General features: G+C 41.6%; 1 protein-coding gene and 2 long non-coding RNA genes across 3 annotated transcripts in view; 1 reads left to right on the top strand and 2 right to left on the bottom strand.

The window, feature by feature from the left end:
* Positions 1 to 23260, bottom strand: part of LOC144583525 (uncharacterized) — a 359409-nt gene that overhangs the window by 229770 nt on the left and 106379 nt on the right. The gene's annotated exons all lie outside the window — the stretch shown is intronic.
* Positions 1 to 23260, top strand: part of RAMP3 (receptor activity modifying protein 3) — a 180585-nt gene that overhangs the window by 74239 nt on the left and 83086 nt on the right. The window contains exons 2-3 of the mRNA XM_073003570.2: positions 18553 to 18582; positions 21010 to 21139. Coding sequence (XP_072859671.1) covers positions 18553 to 18582; positions 21010 to 21139 — 160 coding nt within the window. The remainder of the gene's footprint in view (positions 1 to 18552; positions 18583 to 21009; positions 21140 to 23260) is intronic.
* LOC140708210 (uncharacterized) lies at positions 4911 to 21734 on the bottom strand. Its single transcript, XR_012088402.2, has 4 exons — positions 21474 to 21734; positions 21153 to 21347; positions 12830 to 12894; positions 4911 to 8442 (listed from the first exon to the last, which is right to left on the bottom strand). It is a non-coding gene; the product is annotated as an uncharacterized LOC140708210 (long non-coding RNA).

Below are 23260 nucleotides of genomic sequence, written 5' to 3' on the forward strand. Positions count from 1 at the left end.
CTTGGCATTAAATTCTATATCCTTTCCACATATATAGCTTAATTCTTTAAAAATTTGTTTCCAAAGTCTTTGCACTTTTTCACATTCCCACCACATATGAAAGTACGTACCAATTTCTTTCTCACATTTCCAACAGACATTTGGATTGACATTAATCATTTAATTTTAACAGTGTTAAATACCATCTTAAATTGAGTTTAAATTTTTTTCCCTTATTCTCACTGACATAAATCTTAAAAACCTCATTTTCCATATCTGCCTCCATTCTTCTTCATTTATTCTTTTTCCAATGTCTTGTTCCCACACTATTTTCAATCCTTCTTTCTCACTTTCTTCTTCCTCTAAATTAAGAAGTGAGTAAATTTTACTCACAGTACCTTTAACTGAGTCAGTCATCCGAATGTCCTCATATGACAATAAAAATTGTTCCTATTGTTGTTGTGGGTTCTATATTCACTACCTTTATTATATTTATTTACCCATACCTTAGTCCATCTTTCTAGTTGTATATAATTCAACCATGAAATACTCCTATTCTGAAAAATTTGTTTATTTTGATCTATCGATCTCATTTTATACAACCAGTCTTTCAATCTTTTTTTCTTTAAATAAATCTGTATACACTTTCATATTGGTAGGAAAAATTTCTATTTCCATCACTAATCCGAGTGGGGAATATAATGAACATACATTCTTTTTACACTTACACTATATGTTTAGTAATGTTTTTAAGAATGGGTTATTAATTTCACTTATTTTGTCTTTCTTAACTATACCGATTAGATATTTTTCTATATCTCCCTGTAATTCTGATGATTCCATTTCCCACCAAATTAGCCTTTCTGGATTATATACAGTGGGGTCTTGACTTAAGAACGGCTCGACTTAAGAACATTTTGACTTAAGAACCGCTCTCATAGGAAAATATTGACTTGACTTAAGTACTTAGATTTGAGTTAAGAACTGAAAAAAAAACCACGTGGGAGGGAGGGAAAGTGCAAAATTTGAACTTTCAGTTAACTGTTGGCCAGTGAAAAGGGTGCCTATCTGCTTCCTCACTCCTCCCAGCATTTAGAGAGTGGATTGGGAGACAGTCTTCGGCCTGCCTGGTACTGTACTGCCTGGACTGTATTTTCCCTGCCTTCCCTGAACCTTTCTTGACCTAAGAAAAAAAGAAACAAAATATTCCCCTCTAGTGGTCGAAGGCGGAATAGCAGCTTCCCATTAGTTTCTATGGATGAAAAAGAGCAGATATGGATCAAATCGTTTTCAATGCATTCCTATGGGAAATGCAGATTTGACTTGAGAACTTTTTGACTTGAGAACCGCCTTCCAATACGGATTAAGTTCTCAAGTCAAGACCCCACTGTATAATTTCACCGATAAACCTCAATTGGTTAGCCAAATAGCAATTTTTTATATTTGGTAAACCTATAACACCTCTTTTATTGTTTTATACCAATATTTTTTATTTATTCTAGATTTCTTCCCTTCATTACAGTACTTGTTAACTATTCCTTGCCAAAATTTCAAATAATCTTCTGTTAACTGTATTAATAAAAAATTGATTTTTGGTAAGATTTTCATCAATGCAATCCTTCCAAACCAGGAAAGCTTAAAATTACTGTATTCCTGTAATTTCTTTTTAATCACTTCCTTTAGTTTATTATAGTTATATTCCTTTATTTTTTGAATAATTTTTGCTAAATCTATTCCTAAATATTTAGTTGATTTACATATTTTAAGATCATATTTTTCAACAAACCTTTCTTGTTGTACTCTACTATGGTTAAACAACATTAGTTCAGATTTTTGCCAATTTATACATAATCCAGTTATTTTTCCAAATTTTCCTAAAGAATTCTATTTTTATCTATACATTCTAATGGATTTTTCACTGTCAGCAAGAAATCATCAACAAATAAATTAATCTTTATTTTATTCTTTTTTCCCATACCTTCATTTAAATCATCATTCCTTATTACATTTGCCAACATTTCAATAATCAAGCAAAAAAGAACTGGAGAAAGAGGGCAACCTTGTCTAGTGCCTTGGCCTAGAGCTATTTGTTCTGTCATCCCATCATTAACTATTACTACAGAGGTATTCTCTAAATATAATTGGTCTATTATGCCCCTAAATTTCTTTCCAAAACCCCAGCCCTTTAACAAAATCTTTAATGTTGGCCATTCCACACAATCAAAAGCCTTGAATATATCTAATGATAAAATACCTGCCATCAGTTATCTTTTTCTATACTGTTTATAATATTCAAGACCCTCCTAGTTAAGTTTTCTATTTGCCTACCCTTTAAAAAACCATTCTGATCCTCTTTAATATATTAGTAATAAACTTATTAATTCTATTTGCAAGTATTGCAGTAAAAATCTTTGCATCTTGATTTAATAGTGAAATAGGTCTATATGAACTTGGGTCTGTTAAATCTTTATCGGGCTTTGGGATAAGCATTATTAATGAATGTTTCCAAGTATCTGGTATTCTCTCTCCTTCCAATATTTCATTATAGAGCACTTTTAGCTTAGGGATCAATATTGATTTAAAAGTTTTATACTATTCTGATCCTAATCCATCAAAACCTGGAGTTTTACCATTCTTTAGTTTATTAATAATCTCTATAATCTCTTCCTCTTTTATCTATCTAAATCTTTTTATCATTCTCTGATAATTTACTCTTAACATTTTCTTTAATATAAGTTTCTATATCTCCTTTCAATACACTATTACCTTTATATAAATTTTGATAGAATTCCTTTATTGTCTTTAGTTTTTCTTTCATTAAACTACAGTTTTTCCTGTTTTATCTTTAATCGCTCCAATTATATTTTTTGCTCTTTTAGTTTGAACGGTTCTAGCTAAAAGTTTTGAATTTTTATTACTGTATTCAAAAAAATTCCTCCTAGCGTATATCAAGTCCCTCTAGACCTTTTCTAACTCTAAACCTTCTAATTCCTTTCTTTTAGATTGAATCTCTAGTAATTTTTGTTATCTCTTTCTAAATCCTTTAATGATTCTTCAGTTATTTTTATATTTTCCTCTCTCATTTTTTTAAATCTACAGCAGGGGTCCGTGGCTTGAGCCCGACCGGGCCGCAAAGGCAGACCTCCCACCCCCCACGCACTCCCCTCCCCTCAGCTGCTTTGCGCGCCCATGTGTCAGTGCCAGCGTGAGCCTTCCTCACCCCTTCAAGCAAGCCCTTGAGTACCCAAGGCAGCTGTGGGGAGGGGAGTGCGTGCGGGGGGGAGGTGGGAGGTCTGCCTTTGCGGCCCGGCGGCAACGGCAACGAGGCTGGGGGAGAGCTGGGAGGCAGGGCAAGAGCCGGCTGCTCTCCTCCCGGCAGCGGCAGTGGGTGGGTGGGGGGTGGAGAAAGGCCAGGAGGAAGAGGAAGGCCCGGGCACTCTCCTCCCGGCAGTATCGGCGGTGGTGGGGGTGGGGGGTAGAGAACTGCCGGGAGGGAGAGGAAGGCCCGGGTGCTCTCCTCCCGGCAGTATCGGCGGTGACGGGGGTGGAGGGGTGGAGAAAGGCCGTGAGGAAGAGGAAGGCCCGGGCTCTCTCCTCCCGGCAGTAGCGGCGGCGACGGGGGTGGGGGGGTGGAGAACTGCCGGGAGGGAGAGGAAGGCCCGGGCGCTCTCCTCCTGGCAGTAGCGGCGGCGACGGGGGTGGGGGGGTGGAGAAAGGCCGGGAGGAAGAGGAAGGCCCGGGCGCTCTCCTCCCGGCAGTAGCGGCGGCGACGGGGGTGGGGGGTGGAGAACTGCCGGGAGGGAGAGGAAGGCCCGGGCGCTCTCCTCCCAGCAGTAGTGGCGGCGACGGGGGTGGGGGGGTGTCTGGAGAACTGCCGGGAGGGAGAGCTAGGGCCGGGTGTTTTCACTGCTCTCCTCCCAGCAGTAGCCACGGCAATGGGGGTGGGGGGTGTCTAGAGAACTGCCGGGAGAGCTAGGGCCAGGTGTTTTTGCGGCTCTTCTCCAGGCAGTAGCCGCGGCAACGGGGGTGGGGGGGTGTCTGGAGAACTGCCAGGAGGGAGAGCTAGGGCCGGGTGTTTTCGCTGCTCTCCTCCCGGCAGTAGCCGCGGCGACGGGGGTGGGGGCGTGTCTGGAGAACTGCCGGGAGGGAGAGCTAGGGCCAGGTGTTTTCGCTGCAGTAGCCGCAGCGATGGGGGTGGGGGAGTGGGCAAGAGCCGGGTAAAATTAAAAAGACTCCCAGGCTTCCGCCGCCGCCACGGGTGGGCAGGTGCTCCTGCGCATGCGCGAAGTGGTGAGCGCGTTCCCCAACCACCGTGCGCATGCATCGGAGAGGGCAAGCATGAAGGGCCGCCCCACCTCCGTCAGAGACTCTGCCGGGCCAGACTAGTCTAAAGGTTGGGGAAATCTGATCTACAGGATTCTCTTATAGCAATTTCCCTCATAACAACTTTCATAGTGTACCATAACACACTTATTTTATTCCCGCCTGCTTCATTAAATGAACATATTTCCAGCCATTCTTTCTTAACTGTATCTACAACCTCTGTATGCTGAAAAATATTGGAGTCTATTCTCCCCTAGCTTCTCTATAGTCTTTCTTAACTTTCATCTCCATCACCATTAATGCGTGATCTGTTATTTTTATTACATTAATATTTGTATCTTCTACTTTGGAAATTAAGTTTTGTGATATAAACATAAAATCTATTCTAGAATAACTATTATGTTCAGCAGAATAATATGTAAACTTTCTTTCATCTCCCTTCAGTTCTCTCCATATATCTTTCAAATCTGTAGTGCTTATTATCTTACCCAAGAGGGTACCCCTTTTATTCAACTCATCTTTTTTATATGTAGATTTGTCTTTCACCTTATCCAGAACCATATTGAAATCTCCTGCCATAATCACATATCCTTTCCTAACCTTTTCAATTTCTTTAGTCACAGTTTTGTAGAATTCTCCTTGAATCATATTCGGTGCATACACATTTATCTTCTCCCCCCATTTGACCTTGAATTATCAAATATCTACCATTACTATCTTTTATTACTTATTTTACCACAAATTCACAATGTTTAGATAGTAATATTGCTACCCCTCTAGATGTAGAAGTCCCAAATGTTTTTTTTTTCATATATATGCATGTTTTGCAATTTCAGTTCGTTGACTCCATCCTTTGGTTGATGTGTGTCTTGTAGATAGATAATGTCAACTTTACTTTTCTTTAATAATAATTCTATCCTTCTTCTCTTCAATACAGACCCTAGGCCTTTCACATTTAAAGTCGCTACCCTTATGTTTTTCCCCATATCCGTTCCATCCTCTGCCTCTTATTCAGTCCCTTTGTGCATCCCACGTAACAAAAACAAAAAACTTTTTAAAAAAGTTCACCTACCTCTAATTTCCTATCCCTATCCTTACCTACATATAAACTCTTCCCCCCCCCCGTTTCCCCACGTCTCACTAATGTTTGGCACGAGCTCTGGGAGGGGGGAGACACCACCCCCACCAGTCTGGACCCCAGCTGAACCCTCATCTCTATTTCACCCCACCTCATATATTTATCCATATATATATTCAAATGCCTTCCCTCCTAACTTTTAATATCTTTTCTTCTTTTCACAACCCCAACCCAGTGGGATAATCCAAAACAATAACAAAAAAACACAACAAAAACAAAATCTCTCATCAAAAAGCCACCAAAAAAGAAAAAGGGGAAAAGGGGGGGAAAGAATTTTTTAAAAAAAAAAGAAAGAAAGAAAAGGAACCCCCATATTATAAAAAAGGGGAAGTAAAAAAGAGGGAGAAAAAATATCAACCCTCCTTACAGAAAAGGGGGGGGAGAAAAAGAAAAAAGAAAAAAAGGGGGAAGGATGGGGAAAGAAAAAAATTCTTCTGACATCCAATAATGTCCAATAATCTCTTCCAGTCAAAATATGTTCTTTCAAGGTATCTTCTCTTTCGAACCACCCATCTTTACAGAGCTGCTTGCTTGCTTGTCCCTTGTACACTCTCATCTTCTTCCCAAAGTCCCCCAGCCATCATCAAATTTTTCCATCTTCAAAAGAGTAGACTTTGTGTAGGATTCCATCCTTCCATATTTTCAAAAAGACAGGATGGCCTCAGTTGTATCTCTTGCCATTCTTAGCTAGAATTGAAGTGATGAGTTTCATTGTTTTCCTCCACTGAATGGTTTCAAAGCTTATATCCTGATAGACCTGGATATTGGATTAAGCAGAATTGTTTGAAATATGAAGTTTATCTCAGGCAGAATGTAGGTCTTAATTGTCACTATGCATGGGAAGTTTAATTCCAGACCACTTTTTCAGTTTTGTTTTCATTCATTTGACAATGGGTGTGTTAGTTCTTCGTATTAGTTATATTTGTTTTTGTTATTTAAATACCTATGTGGAATAGGCTTTTCCAATCTGGATAAATTCTTGAAACGATTTTTTTCTGTGAAGACTATGTTTAGGCCTAAAAGTTTAGACTTAAGAAAAAAAATTGAAATTCTTTCAATTAAAAAAATCAAAGAAATCTTCTGTAACTTTCTGATCAAATTCTGTGCTTGTGTTATTTAAAACAAAATATTATCTGTGTAGAAATTAATTCTATGAATTCAAGCACCACCACTCAATTTTTATTCTTTTGATTTCATTCTTCCCTTATTCTAAAGTTCAGGAGTTCTAATGCAGTTACAAATAAAATGGGAAATGGGGGCAAACTTGTTGGATGGAGTTGAATGGCTGAATGGAGTTGAATAACAAAAAATGTTCATACAATTGCCTGGGACCCTTATATAGTTTGGTCATTAATTTGATAAATTTCCCTCCATTGCCTTCAGTTTGCCATAATAGATAGAGCCATTACACTCTATCAAATGTCTTCAATATATCCATTGACTGGAAGTCTATTTTCTGTTTTGTTGTTGTCAGTCCCCTCCATGACAGCACAAGGGGTTGGTCAAAACTAAAATGGTTTGTTGAACAAATATTGTGTCAACCTGATGCAAATGTTCTACTGTGTGACTTCCCAGTTTTCTGAGTCAGTCTTGTGGTGGAGGGAAGAAGTCTCTTTCCTTCACTGGGTTCAAACACCCCATGCAGGTGGACAAGGCAGGGGTGTTGGATGGGGACGGTGACAGAACATGCTGCTCCTGGTGCCTGGTGTCTTGACCGTTCTGAAAGTTCTCAACTGCCTTCTGTCAGGGAACGTCTGGCTTGGTGCTGGCTCTCCACCCGACAGGCCTCACATTGTCACAGCACACTTGGGCTGTGACAACCTCTGGTGGGCTGACTAGGTCCACCCATTTCCCACTCCACAGGGTGCACTTCTGGACAACCTCCCAACCCTTTTTCAAGGGGGCTTTCCTGGGCACTACCTGCTTCACCTGGCATGTCTCCTAATCAATAGCAACCACTCATATGTCTTCCCCCTCCATTATTGACCCCTCCTTATGTGGCACCCCTGCCATTACCATGCCCATTTCCTCCACAGCATGCCCTGCAGCTGTTGTATCACCAGTCAATTGGAGAGCTATGTATTGGGAGTGTCAGTGCCAAGTCATCCCAGATGGGGAACCCACACAGGAGGGGCAGACGTGTTGCTGTAATTGACTATATTTATCAAATGTCATATGTAGTCTCTACCCAGTATAAACCAGTTTGGTCCAGACTACTATAAAACATTCTGTTAGAGCAGTAGACTAATAGGACCAATTATCTCAAATTACAGATAGAGAACCAAGAGAACACTAGACAGATATCTGTCAGATAAAATTTAACTTGGATTCCTGCACTGAGTAGAGGGTTGAATTTGACATCCCTGATCTTGATGGCCCCTTCTAACTCCATCATTCTATGATTCTAAAACATTCACCCTTGAACTACAAGAGGACAAGTCCTAGAGCCCAAACTGTTGATGGCTTCAGTCTTTAGCTGAAAGACTTGTTTTACTGTAAAAGAATTGGCCCAAGTAGTGATTGCACATTTAACTCTGTATCTTCTGTGGGATCAGAGATTTGCTAACTAAAGAAAAATAACTTACTAAAACTAAACAAAAGCTTGAAATTCAGGCTAGCTGATGGTTCTACCAAGTGGCATTCCTAGAATATGGGTAAAATATGGGCAACTGGATATAAAAGAAACCTTAATTTATATGTAGTTCCAGTGGTTTAATATATTTCTATTTTTTCATCACCGTTATACTACCTCTCCCCTTTTTAAAAACTTAGCAGCAATTTTCACACTATTGGCTTTTTTTATTTTTGTCAACTGTAAATGCACACATGCATATGTGTGCATTTATGAGGTCTTCTGTTTATATTCCATGTCCTTGCTTTTCCTGTGTTCCTCATTCCAGTCTATGATTTCTTCTTGTGTCATTTCCTGAAGTCTTTTCCCACGACATTGTGATTGTTCTTTTTCTTTTCCCACAGTAGGCTCCATTTCTTGTGAAAGTCAACTGATATAATGATAAAAACAAAATAAGCAAAATGAAAAAGAACAAGTAAAAAAGATAAAAACGGGGTGGCACCTTAAACACTGCTACATTTTAACATGTGTTTGGATAGATATAACATGGCATCAAAATGAAGAGATTGTGATTGGTTGATAATGGGTGATTAATAAGAGAATAAAAGTGGATGACAAGTAATGGTCAATCTCTTTTGTTTTGCTATGTTAAAATAATTATTTTTATCTCTTTATCAATTAAAAATGCCAGAATGTTTATATTAATTTTCTCTTAATGATATAATCTCTGGTATTAACCAGAATTTCCAACACACATAATTCACTTATTTTGTTCCTTTACTCATTGCTGCTGTTTACAGAACAAAGCTTCAAAAGAAATGAATGCCAAATAAGGGTCATAAGTCATCCTGTAATGTGAAGTTATCCAAACACCAATGTCCCTTTATTTTAGAGCCCTGCATTAATGGTTTAGCATGTAGCTTCTGTATTCTGAGTTTAATTGTGATGAAGTGGATATGTTCCATGAAGCCTTGCATTAAAACATGTTTAGTCTTTAAAGGTGCCATGTCTTGTTTTTGTTTTTGTGTTTCTTGTTGAAATCAAATTTTAGTGTGTGAAATTCTGGTGAATGCTGATAAATTATGATGGTTTGTTTCTAATTCCATTCATTGTGTTCCTCAGACACCTAAGCTAATGCAATGATTCAGAGCTAAACTACATGCCACATGTACAGTGTACAATTTAGTTCTTTTTAATTTTTTACAATCAACTAAGCATGCTTAGCCCTCATTACAGATCATCAGACTCAGATGGAGATTTAAGTTTCTACACTCTACAGCTTTTATTTCCTGATTCCATTGTGGATGGAGCTAAAGAAGCTTTACACATATAAACTTCCTGCAACAGAAAACAAATTAGTAAGTCTAAGAAGCAAGTCCAAGATCTTGTACTAAGGGAGATAAAATCCTAAACCATGGGTCTCAAACATGTGCCCAGGGGCCATTTGTGGCCCGCCGGACGATGGTTTGTGGCCCCCGCCTTGCCTGCCCCCCCTGAAGCGCCCACACATCCTCTGCTGTCAAGAGTCAAAAAAAGCCTCGCCTCGCTCGGCGGCTCTCTCCCAAGACAGCGCCTCTTGCACCCTGCATCCGGAACTGCAGCCTGGCAGCCAGCCCACCTGTCTGCCGGCTGGCAGGCTGCAGTTCTGGATGCAGGGTGCAAGAGGCACTGTCTTGGGGGAGAGCTGGCAAGTGAGGCGCGCTGCTGACCCTTTTCCCTGAGCGCCGAGCCATCGCCACACAATGCCTGAGACCGGAACTCACTCCCGGCCCGTCCTCGAAGAGTGCCTCCAAGCCATCAACAGCTGCCGCAGCCTCTTCCAGGGAAGCGCCACTCTGGCACTCTTTCTTTCTCGGCACTCCCAGCACCAGTCCAGCCAGCGGCTGCCTCAGCACCTGGTGGTGCTTCCTCCTCCTCCTGCTTCAGCTGCCTTGGTCTGGAGGCTGCCTGGGCTTGCCTTGCAAAGTTTGCTCCTCTGTCATGGTGGGAGTATCTGCTGCTGAATGCACCTTCTTTGAGGGGGCCCTCAGAGGTTGTCGGACCTCTGTGTGTGTGTGCATGTTTGTGTTTGCGCGCGCACACCTGTGGGGGCCCCCCGCCCCATTCTATTTAATTTCATGGGTACAAATGGGGGCTTTCCTCCTTTGGCAAGGTGAATTCTGTGAGGGTTTTTTTAAAATTTATGTCATGCCCTCCTCCCCCCCCCAGGGCTAGGCGGTCGCCGGCACTCCCTCCCTTCTCTGCTTCTCTGTCCTGCTGCTGCTGCTGGTGGTAGTGAAGAAGGAGCCGGACGGGGTTGTGGCCAGCGACAAGGGCTCTCATGCCCTTCCTCCTCCTCAGAACCCCAACTGGGCTAAGGAAACTCCTGGGCAGCTTCCTTGGGCTCTTGCTCCGCTTGGCAGAAAATCTGATGCGGCCCAGCCTCATCCAGACTCTGCCTCCAGCGGCCCCCAGGTAAACTGAGTTTGAGAGCCCTGTCCTAAACACTCTCTCCTGGAAACAATTACTACTCCTTTGAAGTAATATTTTCCGTTATACCATGGTCAATTGTTCCTCTCTCCATTTTTCCTTATTTGCAGAGGTGAAGGAGGATCTCAAGCATAAATTCACAAAGCAATTACAGTACTGTTTTACACAAAAATGCACAGAGTTCATTGCTTCAAGGAATAATGATAAGCCAGGTCAGAAGGCTTTTAAAAGGATTACTACAGATACCTAAACATTTGTGCCTATTAACACCTATTCTCCCTGAGAACATCTGACTGAATAGGTACTAAAATGCTGAGTTAGAAAGGCTGTTTTTTGGTTTTTTGTTTGTTTTTTAGAAAGGCATGCATTTTCAGTGGCCTGTAATCAGGCACCACTGAAAGCAAAGTACAGTGGTGCCTTTACGAACTTACGGTAATCCGTAATGGAATGGTGTTCGTAAGTCAAAATGTTCATAAGTCAAAGCACCATTTCCCTTTGAAATGCATGGGATTACTCTGTTCCAACATTTCAGAAAAATACCAAAATAAAAATAAACAGAGCAAGACCCACGCTAGGATTGCAAAAAAAAAAAAAAAAAAAAACCACACCCACAAATCCAGAAACAAAACAACACAGCATAGAAACATAACCCCCCCCAGTCCAAACCCACCCTCCAAAACTCGCCCAGAACAGTTTTTTTTAAAAAGGAACTTATCAGTCCAAAGCCTCCCAAGCTTACAATGCTGCAGAGACGTCCGCAGCTGCCCGGCCCAGGCTTCAGCCACCACTGCCCAGCCTGGGCTCCACCGCCACTGCCCAGCCAGAATGGGTCCTCCCAGCTGGGCTCTTGTTCCCGGCGCAGGGTCCGTCCCCACTGCTCGCTTCCCAGCTGGGCTCTGCCTCCCAGAGCCTGGCTGGGAAGTGAGCAGTGCAGACGGACCCTGTGCCAGGAGGCAGCCGTCTGAGAAATTCAAATGGCCTCCCAGCTGGTCTCCTGCCTCCCGGCGCGGGGTCCATCTCCACTGCTCGCTTCCCGGCCAGGCTCTGGGAGGCAGAGTCTGGATAGGAAGCGAGCAGCGGGGATGGACCCCACGCCGGGAGGCAGGAGACCAGGAAATTCAAATGGCCTCCCGGCCAGGCTCAAGCCTCCCAACGCTGGGCCATCCCCGCCGCCACTGCATCCCTTTCCCAAACCATTGGGGTGAAAGAGCTACAAAGAAGCAGTCTCTTAGCCACCAATGGTTTGAATTTTTCCCCCTTTTCCCCTGCCTTTTTTTTGTTTGTTTGTTTGTAAGTCAAAGCTCCATTCGCAAGTCAAAGCAAAATTTTCAGAACTGAGCTGTTCGTAAGTCAAAATGTTTGTAAGTCAAGGCACCACTGTATTCCTCCAAGTGACACTCCAAATGTTTTGGGCTACAATTCCAAACAGTCCCAGCCAGGAGCAGATCACTATGAAACTAATGAAACAAAAGCTTCTGTACCCCTAATCCCAGAGGAGCCAAAAATCAACTTTTGTCCACATTTTCAAAAGATTTGTGGTGATCTGTCATGAAACAACCCCATTGAAGAAGATAAGAATGGTTACCCAGAACTTGTTGCTGGTTGTGAAGGGCCTCCCATAACAATTCAAGCTTTAGGGCCCTAAACATTTAGGTCCAGCAGTAGTCCCAGACAGTATAGTTAATGGTCAGGGATAATGGTGAAGAGTGCCATGGACTAATTCCTGGCTTTTGCCTGTCTCTGTCACACTGATCAATCAACCAGAGGCAGAGAGATCCAATAGATATTTGTTTGTTTTCAGCTGAAAGCAAGAAATTAGATGCAAACTTCACTCGCAGAATCGTATACATTTTTATAACGCAAACATGAAAGAGGGGCTAAGGGGGGTTGGGAGAAGGAGGAGAAATGGGAGGAGTTTCTGCAGATGTCTGTGCTTGTGGACAATAATTCATTCTTCTCAGCTCCATGTCAGGCTCCTGGTTTTCTCCAAGGACAAATTTGCAATTAGAAACATGTAATTGAAAGGAACTCAGATGGTCGCCCTCTCCTCCCTTATTCATTCCTGCCTGCCTAAGCAAAAAAAAAAACACCCTTAATATAAATGATTTATACATTCATATAGCAAAGCAAGATACAGAAAGCAAGATGGCTATGGTTAGGCTAATATATATATTTTATACATATTAATTTGAGCCCATCAATGGGAACACTAAATAAATAAATAAATAAATAAATAAATAAATAAATAAATAAATAAATAAATAAATATAAAATCTAAATAATCTAAAGCAGCTGTGGGCTTGAATATCCATTTACCACTCTTGAAACATTTGCTCTTCAGTTCATACCTCACCCAAGCTTTTGTGTCCCTTTCAAATTCCCCAAACATTTACTTCTCTGCCTCTCCACATCCCTGCAAATAAAAGAAAATCTGCATTGATTTCATTCTTTTAGAGACACATAACTGGTAACTATCTCATTGACTTGTCAACTTTTAACCTGAGTAAATATTTGGCTTGATTTTTTTAAAAGGTGGAAAAACAGTGTAAAGCTAAGAGGTATTGGAAGGAAGGAAGGTGGAAATGAGGAATATGTGAGGACCTGGAAGACTGAAATAAAGAGAAGGAGGTTGGAATCAGTAGCAAAAAAGTTTAAATCCTTATTGAATAAACATGCGAACAACAACACCAATAACAATCTGATTGGATTCCAGGATGCCATGGGAAGGGATACTGGCTTATTGACTGATTGATTGATTGATTGATTGATTGATTGATTGATTGATTGATTGATTGTATTTATATGCCGCCCATCTAGACATAGTCTACTCTGGGCGGCTCACAACATATACTAAAACAATATAAAATATTTAACAGTTAAATTAAAATAAATAGTTCCAGATGGCATAAATCAAAAGAGAAAAAAAAATAAGAGTCATTTAACTGACTGAAGGGAAGGCCTGCTTGAATAGCCAAGTTTTCAAGTGGCTTTTGAAGATGCCCAGCAAGGGTGCCAGCCGAATTTCGGTAGGGAGGGTGTTCCACAGTGGCCCTCTCAAAGCTCAAGTCACTGTCTGGTACACCATAGGAACTCGAGCAGCCAACACAATCACTCCCAAGTGCCCTGTTCAATGCTGAGCCCATTCTGTTCCCCATGATATACACAAGAACTAAGGGGACACGTCCACTTCATATGGAAAGAAATGAAATACTGGATGAAATACCAAAATCACAAGTAAAACATTCTAAATATTCATTGGGTCTTGAGTATGTGGTTACATCTCACATGCAGTAATTTATGGCCTATGTTTGGTGTTAAGTTCTATTGTAAACATTGCTATAGGAGACAGAAAAGAGATAACCAGGCATGAACAAAAAAGAGTGGGGGGTTTTGGTGAGGGGATGAGGATATCATTTAAAACTCAAGAGGGAGGAAGAGGGGTAGACTGAGATAGTTAGAGACAGAGGTTTATGTATTGTGGTTTCTGATGTCCAATTTATTTATTTATTTATTGGATTTTTACCGCACCCCTCTAGACCATGTCTACTCGGGGCGGCTTACATAATTTGTGTTGTGCTCCATTGATCCATTTCCATATTGTCCTGTTTGGCCTGCATAAAGTGCAGAGGGGTATTGTTGGCGAAAGATGACATAGAACACATTAGCTGAGGAACAAGTGAAGGTTCCTTTGATATTGTGTGTGGCATTGTTAGGTCCTGTGATTGTGTCGACAAAATAGATGTGTGGGCAAAGTTGGCACCTGGGTCTGTGGCAGGGTTTAGTCCCTTTGTCTGTTTTGTTCTTGGTCCATTGTGTGTTGGTACAGTGGTGCCTCGACTTACAAACACCCCTACCTACGAACATTTAGACTTACGAACAGCTCCGCTCGCAAAATTTTGCTTTTGAAGCGAGCGGAGCTTCAACGTAAGAACAGAAAAAGGCAGGGGGGAAAGGCGGGAAATCCAAACCGTTGGTGGCGAAGAGCTGTTTCTTTGTAGGTCTTTCGCCCCAACGGTTAGAGCAGGGGGTCAGGGAACTTTTTTACTCCTGCGAGGCAGGAGGAGGAAGGAGAGGCAGGGGCGGCTCCAGATCACCGCGGGGCGCAGGAAGCCGGTGTGTTCCCTGCCCATCCCTGGTGGGGCCTACTCATGAGTAAGGTCTGCAGAAGATGTGGGTCTACTCATGAATAAGGGCCCCCAAAGGCACTGGGCTGGGGCGTGCGGGTCAGAGGGGCTCCTTCATGGACGAGGTGTGCAGTGGCGGCACAGAAGGAGGAAGGAGAAGTGGAGCGGCTCCAGTTCGCTGCCGGGCACCGGAAGCCGGTGCGCTCCCTGCCCATCCCTGGTGTGGGTCTATTCATGCGTAAGGCGTGCCAAAGGCATGGGTCTACTCATGAGTAAGGGTCCTCCACCACCTCAGCTGCCCTACACGTCGGCCGGGGCACCATCCGAGGAGTGCCATCAGAGGAGGCTTCAGTCTGCCTGGTAAGGTACTGCATTTTGCTTTTTAGAGACTGCAGGGTGGGTTTCAGCTGAGGTTTATGTTTCTGTGCTGTTTGTTTTTGGTGTGGTTTTTTTGGCATCCTTCAGGGCTTGCTCTTTTTATTTTTGGTGGTGGCTGTTTTTTTTAAGCTCCAGCACCTTCTGATGGGGCTCTCTGTGTGCTTGAATTTTTATTTATTTATTTGTTTGTTTGTTTGTTTGTTTGTTTATATTTGAAATGCTGGAACAGATTAATCCCTTTCCCATGCATTTCAATGGGAAATGGTGCTTCAGCTTATGAAAATTTCGAGTTACGGCCACCGTTCCAATACGGATTAATTTCGTACATTGAGGCACCACTGTATTTGCTTCAGGCTGGATGTAGGCAAGTATGGGTCTCCCACCAAGGGCTTTTGAGAGCGAAGTGTTCTGAATGAGAGACTGAATGAGAGAGTTATAATGCTGAATAAACAGTGGATTTCCTAAGATGACCTAATGAGGCTAGAGCAGTTAAGTTGCAGCAGCTGGAGTACAGTTAGCAGTATGTTCTGTTATGTATATATACTCTAATGATGTTTTAGGATCACATGTATTTTACATTAAAGTCCACATGCACATTCATGGACCTGATCCAGATCAGAACACATCCTTCCCCTTGATTTTTTAATTTTTTTCATTTTTCACTCCACTTACATAATAGTTTTTTTAAATGTAATGATCAAAACTAAAGATCAATCTCAAATCTCTCATTTTGGGGCAAGTTAATCAAAAGTGTTGTGACTGATAAGTTGCAGGTATTCTTGGAAGAAACTGATAGTCTAAATCCATTTCAGTCTTGGTTTAGATCGCAATATGATACTGAAATAGGTTTGATCACCCTTGCAAGATGATCTCCTGAGGGGGACAGACAAGCGGAATGTAACCCTATTGGTTGTTCTGGATCTTTCTGTGGACTTTGATATTGTTGACCACAATATCCTTTGGGGAAGGCTATCAAGTTTAGGGATAAGAGGCTCTGTTTTTGACTGCTTCCAGTCCTTCCTTGATGGCTGATCCCAGATGGTAGACTATGGGGATGCTGTTTCCATCCATTGGGATCTCTGCTATGGGGTCCCACAAGGGTCAGCAATCTCCCCAATGCTCTTTACCATCAACATGAAATCTCTGGGGGAAGTCATTCAGAGATTTGGGGTTCACTGTCACCACTATGTTTATGACATCCATTATATCATCTGCAAGGAATGCTGTACAGGTCCTTAAACTCTGCCTAGTGTTGATAATAGAGAGGGTAAATGCCAACTGAATCCAGATAAGATAGAGATCCTACAGTTAAGATAATAATTGGGCCACATAGAGGGAAATTTGCCTGGTGTCAGGATCTGGCCCACACTGCCCTAGCAGCTGCAAGATTGGGGTTAGCCTGAGCCAGGAATGGCCTGGTGTTTGCAGGCTCAGGCCTTGGCCTATGTAACAGCTGCTGGGCCACTCATGAGGCTCACCTGGAGGAAAGACCTATTTAAAAAGTGGTTCTCCCTCCCTGAACTTGCCTCAGCAACAAGTGTATTTGGCTGCTCCAGAGTCCTTGTGTTTCAATATTATTACATCTCTGCATCTTGACTCCAGTGTTTCTGTTCCTGCCTTGGTCCCTGCTCTTGCCTCTGTTTGCTGCCTATATCTCTGCCTTAGGACTCCAGTGTTCCTGCATCTGCTCCTGTTCCTATATTTGCCTTGACCCTTGCTCTTGTTTGCCTCCTACATCTTGTTGCCTTGTTCCAGCTCTGTTCTCCCACCCCTGTGCTTCTTGCTTGGTCACAACCAATTGTGCAGTGAGTGTTTTTGGACTTGATACTCTGTGTGGTGGACTGGGTCCTGGTACCTTTGCCCCTGGTAAGAGGCTGCCTGGGATATCTTGGACTGTGACACTTGGTCTTTATATGGTTACACTTCCCCTGAAGGATCAGATCAGCAGCTTGGAGGTATTCCTAGACCTGGCATTTCTGTGGAAGCTCAAATACCAGCCATGGCCAGGATTGCCTTTTATCAACTCCAGCTGATTGCCCAGTTACATCCCTACCTGGATAAGAAAGGCCTAGGAACAGTGGTTCATGTATTGGTAGTCTCAAAAATAGACTACTGTGGTGTTCACTATGTAAGGCTGCCCTTGAAAACAGTATGGAAACTTCAACAGATCATGCTCTGTGCCAAATTGGGGGGGGGAGGCAGGTATTAAAAATCGAAGCAATGATGATGCCCTGTCAGATTATCCTTCCACTTCAGAAGCACCACTGGATTGCTTCAGTTATGAATGAAGAGGAAAAACATTTGATTGTTGTATAGTTTTAGTTGTTTATGAGCCATCTTGGATGGGGAGAATGGCAGCATATATACATAATACCTAGAAGCATTTTTTTCTTGGGATGATAATACATAAGTACCAAAATGCTTGCACTGCTGTCTTGTGTGAGCCTACTCTGAAGGAAGCCCTACTGATTTCATTTGGACATTTCCATATATATATGGTATTTCCAGGTATACTGTATATGGTACCCAAATTTACAATGATATTTCCCAATGGAATCTTCCATTATAAAATTGGATGCATTGTGTGTTGTTAAGCTTCTCTTCTAAAAAGCCAGGAAATTCAGTGTGCAAAGGGTCTCCTCATGATTGAGAAATCAGTTCTTGTTTAATTAAAAACAGCACTGGTTGTAGAGGATTATGTCCTTTTCATGCTGTCATTCTTCTCACATGGAAAGTGGTGACAGAGCAGTTGGAGCTATGTGTAGTTTCTTCCTCATGGGTTGACCGAACTCATTTAGTGAATGCTGGAAGAGCACTCTTATCTTCATTGAGTGAGTCCCATGTGTACAAATCAGTTGATTTACAGGTCTACTAAACTAGTCTTCAGACTATACCAACTGGTCTTTCGTTGGGCTGAACATACATGTAGACATTTAGCGTCAGAACTAGTTTACACTTTCTTAGGGATTTGGGTCAATCAATTGTTTGGATCCACAAAAAGTTAGGTATACTCAGCCCCCATTGAAATCTGTAATATTGAAGTGCAACATAACTTGATGATTAATTTATATCAGTAGTTCCCAACCTTGGGTAACCCAGGTGTTCTTGGACTGTAATTCTCAGAAACCTTAACTCTGCTGGCTGGGATTTCTGGGAGTTGCAGTCCAAGAATATCTAAGTTACCTAAGGTCGGGAACCATTGATTTATATGATTAAGCCATTATATGAGCCTCGTGGCGCAGTGGTTAAAACGCTGTACTGCAGCTAAAACTGTGCTCACGACCTGGGGTTCAAATCCCAGGTAGCCGGCTCAAGGTTGACTCAGCCTTCCATCCTTCCGAGGTCGGTAAAATGAGTACCCAGCTTGCTGGGGGGGCAATGTGTAGCCTGTATAATTAAAAAAAATTGTAAACCGCCCGGAGAGTGCTTGTAGCGCTATGGGGCGGTATATAAGTCCAATAAATAAATAAATAAATAAATAAATAAATAAATAAATAAATTTATCTTTAGTGTGCCGTTGTTGCTGCTGCTGTAACTGCATTCTAACAGCTATCTTCTTTTCTTTCTAGTTAATGGTCTAATGGCAATTGGATTTCCAGGTAAGAAGTTATTTCAATTTTTGTTTTTCTTGGCTCGTTTCAAATGGCAATTTGAAAAATACCTGTTTCTGGTAGATTCAGGTTATATTAGAATATAATTACAAAGTGATTGTAGTAGAAAACATGAGTTATTTAAATAAACTCTAAAGGTTTGCAATAGTCATACATTGTTGGAGTCAGTGAAATGAGCAGGCTGATAGTTTATGTAGTCACAAGTAATTAGGATAGCAAATAGTCTTAGAGAAGTTAAAGAAGTCAGCCACATGCACAGAAGGATGTCTGCCAGCAGTCCTCCTGATGGGCGACTAGAAGAAGAGGACCTCAAATATGACAACTGCCCTGCCCCCAGGAGTTCTGTGTTTATTAACCTTCCAAGCTCATAGATAGTTGACAGTATACAGATAGTTTGCAGAGTTCAGATAGGACAATGGTTACATATTGTCATTATGATTGGCCCAAGCAAAGGCAATTAAGCAAGCAAGCTATCACCTATGAGAAAGAAGAAGAATGGGTAGCAGTTCCTCCCAGAAGCAGCTGTGACATCATCCAGGAGAGTTTGCTGTACTACTGTAGAATAAACCAACTTTCAGCTTAGCAACTTTGGGGAGGGGCATTTCCCTACAATACATGGCTATTTTTAAAAATCTGAATAGAGAGACCAAATGAAGGAAACAATCATACCAGCATAATTAGGTATGGAATAGTTTTGTTTTCCTATGCATATTTAGGTTGAAAAGTTGGTGTTTATGCAAATATAAAGCAGCCATGCTTCAGGAATCATGGTGAACACATTTCATCCTCCGCATACTTTGTCAGTGTTGCCACAATGATAGATTTATTTGGTATCTTTACTTCTACATTCTCTCTCATTTATAGCCATGCTCACAAACAAGAAGCCAATTTGTCTCACATGTTGATGCAAGTACTTCTCGCAATGATTTAAAAATACACTATCACACTCAATGACAGTCTATGTTCGGAGAAGAATGGAGCCATCTCACCACTGTGGGATGATGTGCCCCCTGCTAGGTCCACTGAGTATTGGTGATCACACCACTAAAATGCTGCTTATTGACTTGCTTTGACGTTTGAATCTAGCTTGTACTAGATGTCATCTCAGGAAACATATTCAAAAGAAGAATTGTTGCATTAAAGCTGTGTTTTCCCCTGCAAAGTCTCCCTCTTCTCTTACATCATTACATTTTTTCCATAAAGGATTAGCAATCCTTAATGTGTTCCTTACATTTTCTTTGGGGCTTATTTAGATAGCATATTCCTGACACAGATTATGTTATTTGTGTAGCATATTCATAATTCTAGCAACACTAGTTTCATTCACACATTCAATTCATCACTAGAGCCATTCAATTCATCACTAGAGCCACTGTGATGTAGAGAGCTGAGATAACCTCTGTGATTAAGAGAGCTGAGATAACCTCTGTGATTAAGAGAGCTGAGATAACCTTTAAGTTTCACCTGAATAGTGAAACTTAAATCCAGCATGGCAAATTGTGGTCAGGCAGCCTTTTCAGTTTTTGAGCTGGCCAATCGCAAAGTGTTCTTTTCTCTCTCCTCTCTCTCCCTTAAAAGCTGTTGATTCTTATTGCCCAGCTTGTCAATGCGGGAATGGGCACTGGAAATTAGACCTGTGGTGTGGTTCATGCAGCAGCGAAAGAAAGGAACCACAGACACATAGCAAGTCGTTTTCCTTTGTAACAGATAGAATTTGCTAATTCAGTCAAGAAGTAATAGTAGTAGCAGCATAATGTGTACAGTGGCTGATTTGGCATGAAAGTATAATGTCTGCTGTCTAGAATGAGTCTAGAATGAGACTTTTTTTTGTCAGCTGGAAGAATTTTCCCATCTAGCATTTTAAAGGAACCGGTGCAGGCGGCAGCAGCACAAGATATGGGCATTGTGATAATATTTGTGTTTGCTTCATTTGGTAAAGCTTGTTAATTTATTTTTAAACTGAAATTAACTGAAGTCATTGGTCTTTTCTACCTTTGTTAAACCATATGCAAAGATTTAAGGAAAGCAAAAAATATTTTAAAATATATTGCAGAACCAGCATTACAAATGAATGCATATTTATTGTTGAGGGGGAAAAGCATCACAATCTGATTGCAGTCATATGTCCTTGTTCCTGTCTAATGTCACCCATAATTTGATGGGATGCTGTAAGTGACACATTGGTTTACCAATTCCTATAAAGGTTAGATCACATTAGAAGAAGCACTAATGTAGGTCTGCACTGCTTTGCAAAATAGGACCCTCTTTTTTAAAAGAGGAGAAAACATGTTGCAGACATCTTGCATAAGAGGTAAAATTTAGAGTTTTGTACTGTAATTCTCTCCAAAGAGAAATGAAGATCAATAGATTTTTCTATCTTTGTTTAGTTGAACAGATCTTTTCTTTTTGTTCTAGGTGCAAAACAAGGCATTGTCTGCAATGAATCCTTCATGTTACAAAATTTGCCAGTGTGTGGGAAATCCTTTGAAGAAATGATGTACAAAGTGGATTCTAAAAAATGGTGCAATCTAACAGAATTTATCCTGTAAGTATTATACCTGGTTGTCTATGGTATATTCCTGTGGTGTCATCCTTGTTGGAATGGTTTGGAATTTGGTTGTTCTCTTAGAAACAGCAGACTCAGACTTGCCTTCTCCCACAGAATAGGAAAAACATTATCTTGTTGCTTCTCGGTTAAAGGAAGCCATTGAATAAAGCAAAGCAAAACATCCCACACCTTAGATTCTATAGCTCTGTTCAAAGAGAGATAAAAAAATAAATCGTGATATTTGTCAGAAATTGCCAGTTCATTGCATAGTCATTGTTTTGTATTGATCCAATATGGAGACCCCAACAAATACAAAGTGCCAATGTTTTACCCACTGTTGATCCGTCTGTCCCCTTTTTGGGTCTCCTGTGCTATCTGGCGCCTGCTGCTCAGAAGCTCTGAGCAACCTTGGGAGGGACCTAGAGACTCCTGGATTGGCAGGGCAGGCAGGCAATAGAGCTTCTGAAAGGGCTGTGGGGGTATATTGTTTTTCAGAGGCTTTATAAGCATTTTCCCTGCAGCCATTGCTGCTGTATTCAGCTTTTCACTGATGTGGCAGCAAAGCAAACACTTTTCTATTTTACATTTAATTCATTTATTTCATTATTATTATTTCAGTAACTAGTTATTTTTTGAGTTTTAGAGTTGGTGATCCCTAGGAATGTATGTGTATTACCCTTTGCCCCCCCCAATTTATTCCTCTGTGTGTGCGTGTGTGTGTGCGTGTGTGTGTGTGTGTGTGTACACACTGACTGGTTGCTTGCTGTGCTCCAGCTAGTGCTGTGTGCTGAAAAAGCACATATTAAATAAAAAAAATCTTTTCATTTTCATTGATGGAATACTGGGGAGAGCTGAAAAATTAGTAATTTTTGAGGAGTGTGTTTTGCTGGGTGTGTGATTTCTTTAGGTTTGTGTGGGTGTGTTATTTTTGCTGGGTATGTGATTTCTTTAGGTTTTACCCTACCTATTTATTCCAGAGTGCTTCTGGGTGGTTGCTTGCTGTATGCTGCAACCACTACACCGGTGTGCTGAAAAAGAATATATTGAAATAACTTTTTTTCTTTATTTTCATTAGTGGGAAATTGTGGGAGGGTTTTCTTTAGTCAGATCACATTTTAGTTTTCAAATTATTTATTTATTTATTTATTTATTTATTGGATTTATATACCGCCCCATAGCGCTACAAGCACTCTCCGGGCGGTTTACAATTTTAATTATACAGGCTACACATTGCCCCCCCAGCAAGCTGGGTACACATTTTACCGACCTCGGAAGGATGGAAGGCTGAGTCAACCTTGAGCCGGCTACCTGGGATTTGAATTTGAATTTACTTATTTTCTAGGCATACATTCAGGCAGGGTGGCTGTGGTGGGGACTGGGTGTCTATTTAGTAGAATACCATTAGATTTCTTCCTCCTTACCCCCTGTTACTCTTTTAAAAAATTAAAAATGAGAAAAAAGTCAATTCCCCCACCATCCTACAGCCATGCAGAAAGCAACAAGAAAAAGCATTTTCAGTGAGGGACTAGCAACTTTCCACACAAACCCCACCCACCCACCCAGAAGCAGCATCGCAGGAACAAATTTTAAACACAGGATTTCACTTTGGGATCCAAATCCCTGATGCAGGCATGCAGAAAGCAACAAGAAAAAGCATTTCCAGTGAGAGCGTAGCAACTTACCACACAAACCCCCACCCACCCACCCACCCAGAAGCAGCATGGTAGGAAAAAATTTTAAACACAGGATTTCACTTGGGGATCCATATCCCTGATGCAGGCATGCAAAAAGCAACAAGAAAAAAGCATTTCCAGTGAGGGCCTAGCAACTTTCCACACAACCCCCGACCTATACAAGCAGCATGCAGGGAAAACATTTTAAACACAGGATTTCACGTTGAGATCCAAATCCCTGATGCAGCCATGCAGAAAGCAACAAGAAAAAGCATTTCCAGTGAGGGCCTAGCAACTTTCCACAAACCCACACCCCTACCCACCCACCCACCCAGAAGCAGCGTGGCAGGGAAAACATTTTGAACACAGGATTTCACTTTCGGATCCATATCCCTGATGCAGGCATGCAGAAAGCAACAAGAAAAAGCATTTCCAGTGAGGGCCT

This window comes from Pogona vitticeps, chromosome 6, assembly GCF_051106095.1.
Source record: "Pogona vitticeps strain Pit_001003342236 chromosome 6, PviZW2.1, whole genome shotgun sequence".
Lineage (NCBI taxonomy): Eukaryota > Metazoa > Chordata > Lepidosauria > Squamata > Agamidae > Pogona > Pogona vitticeps.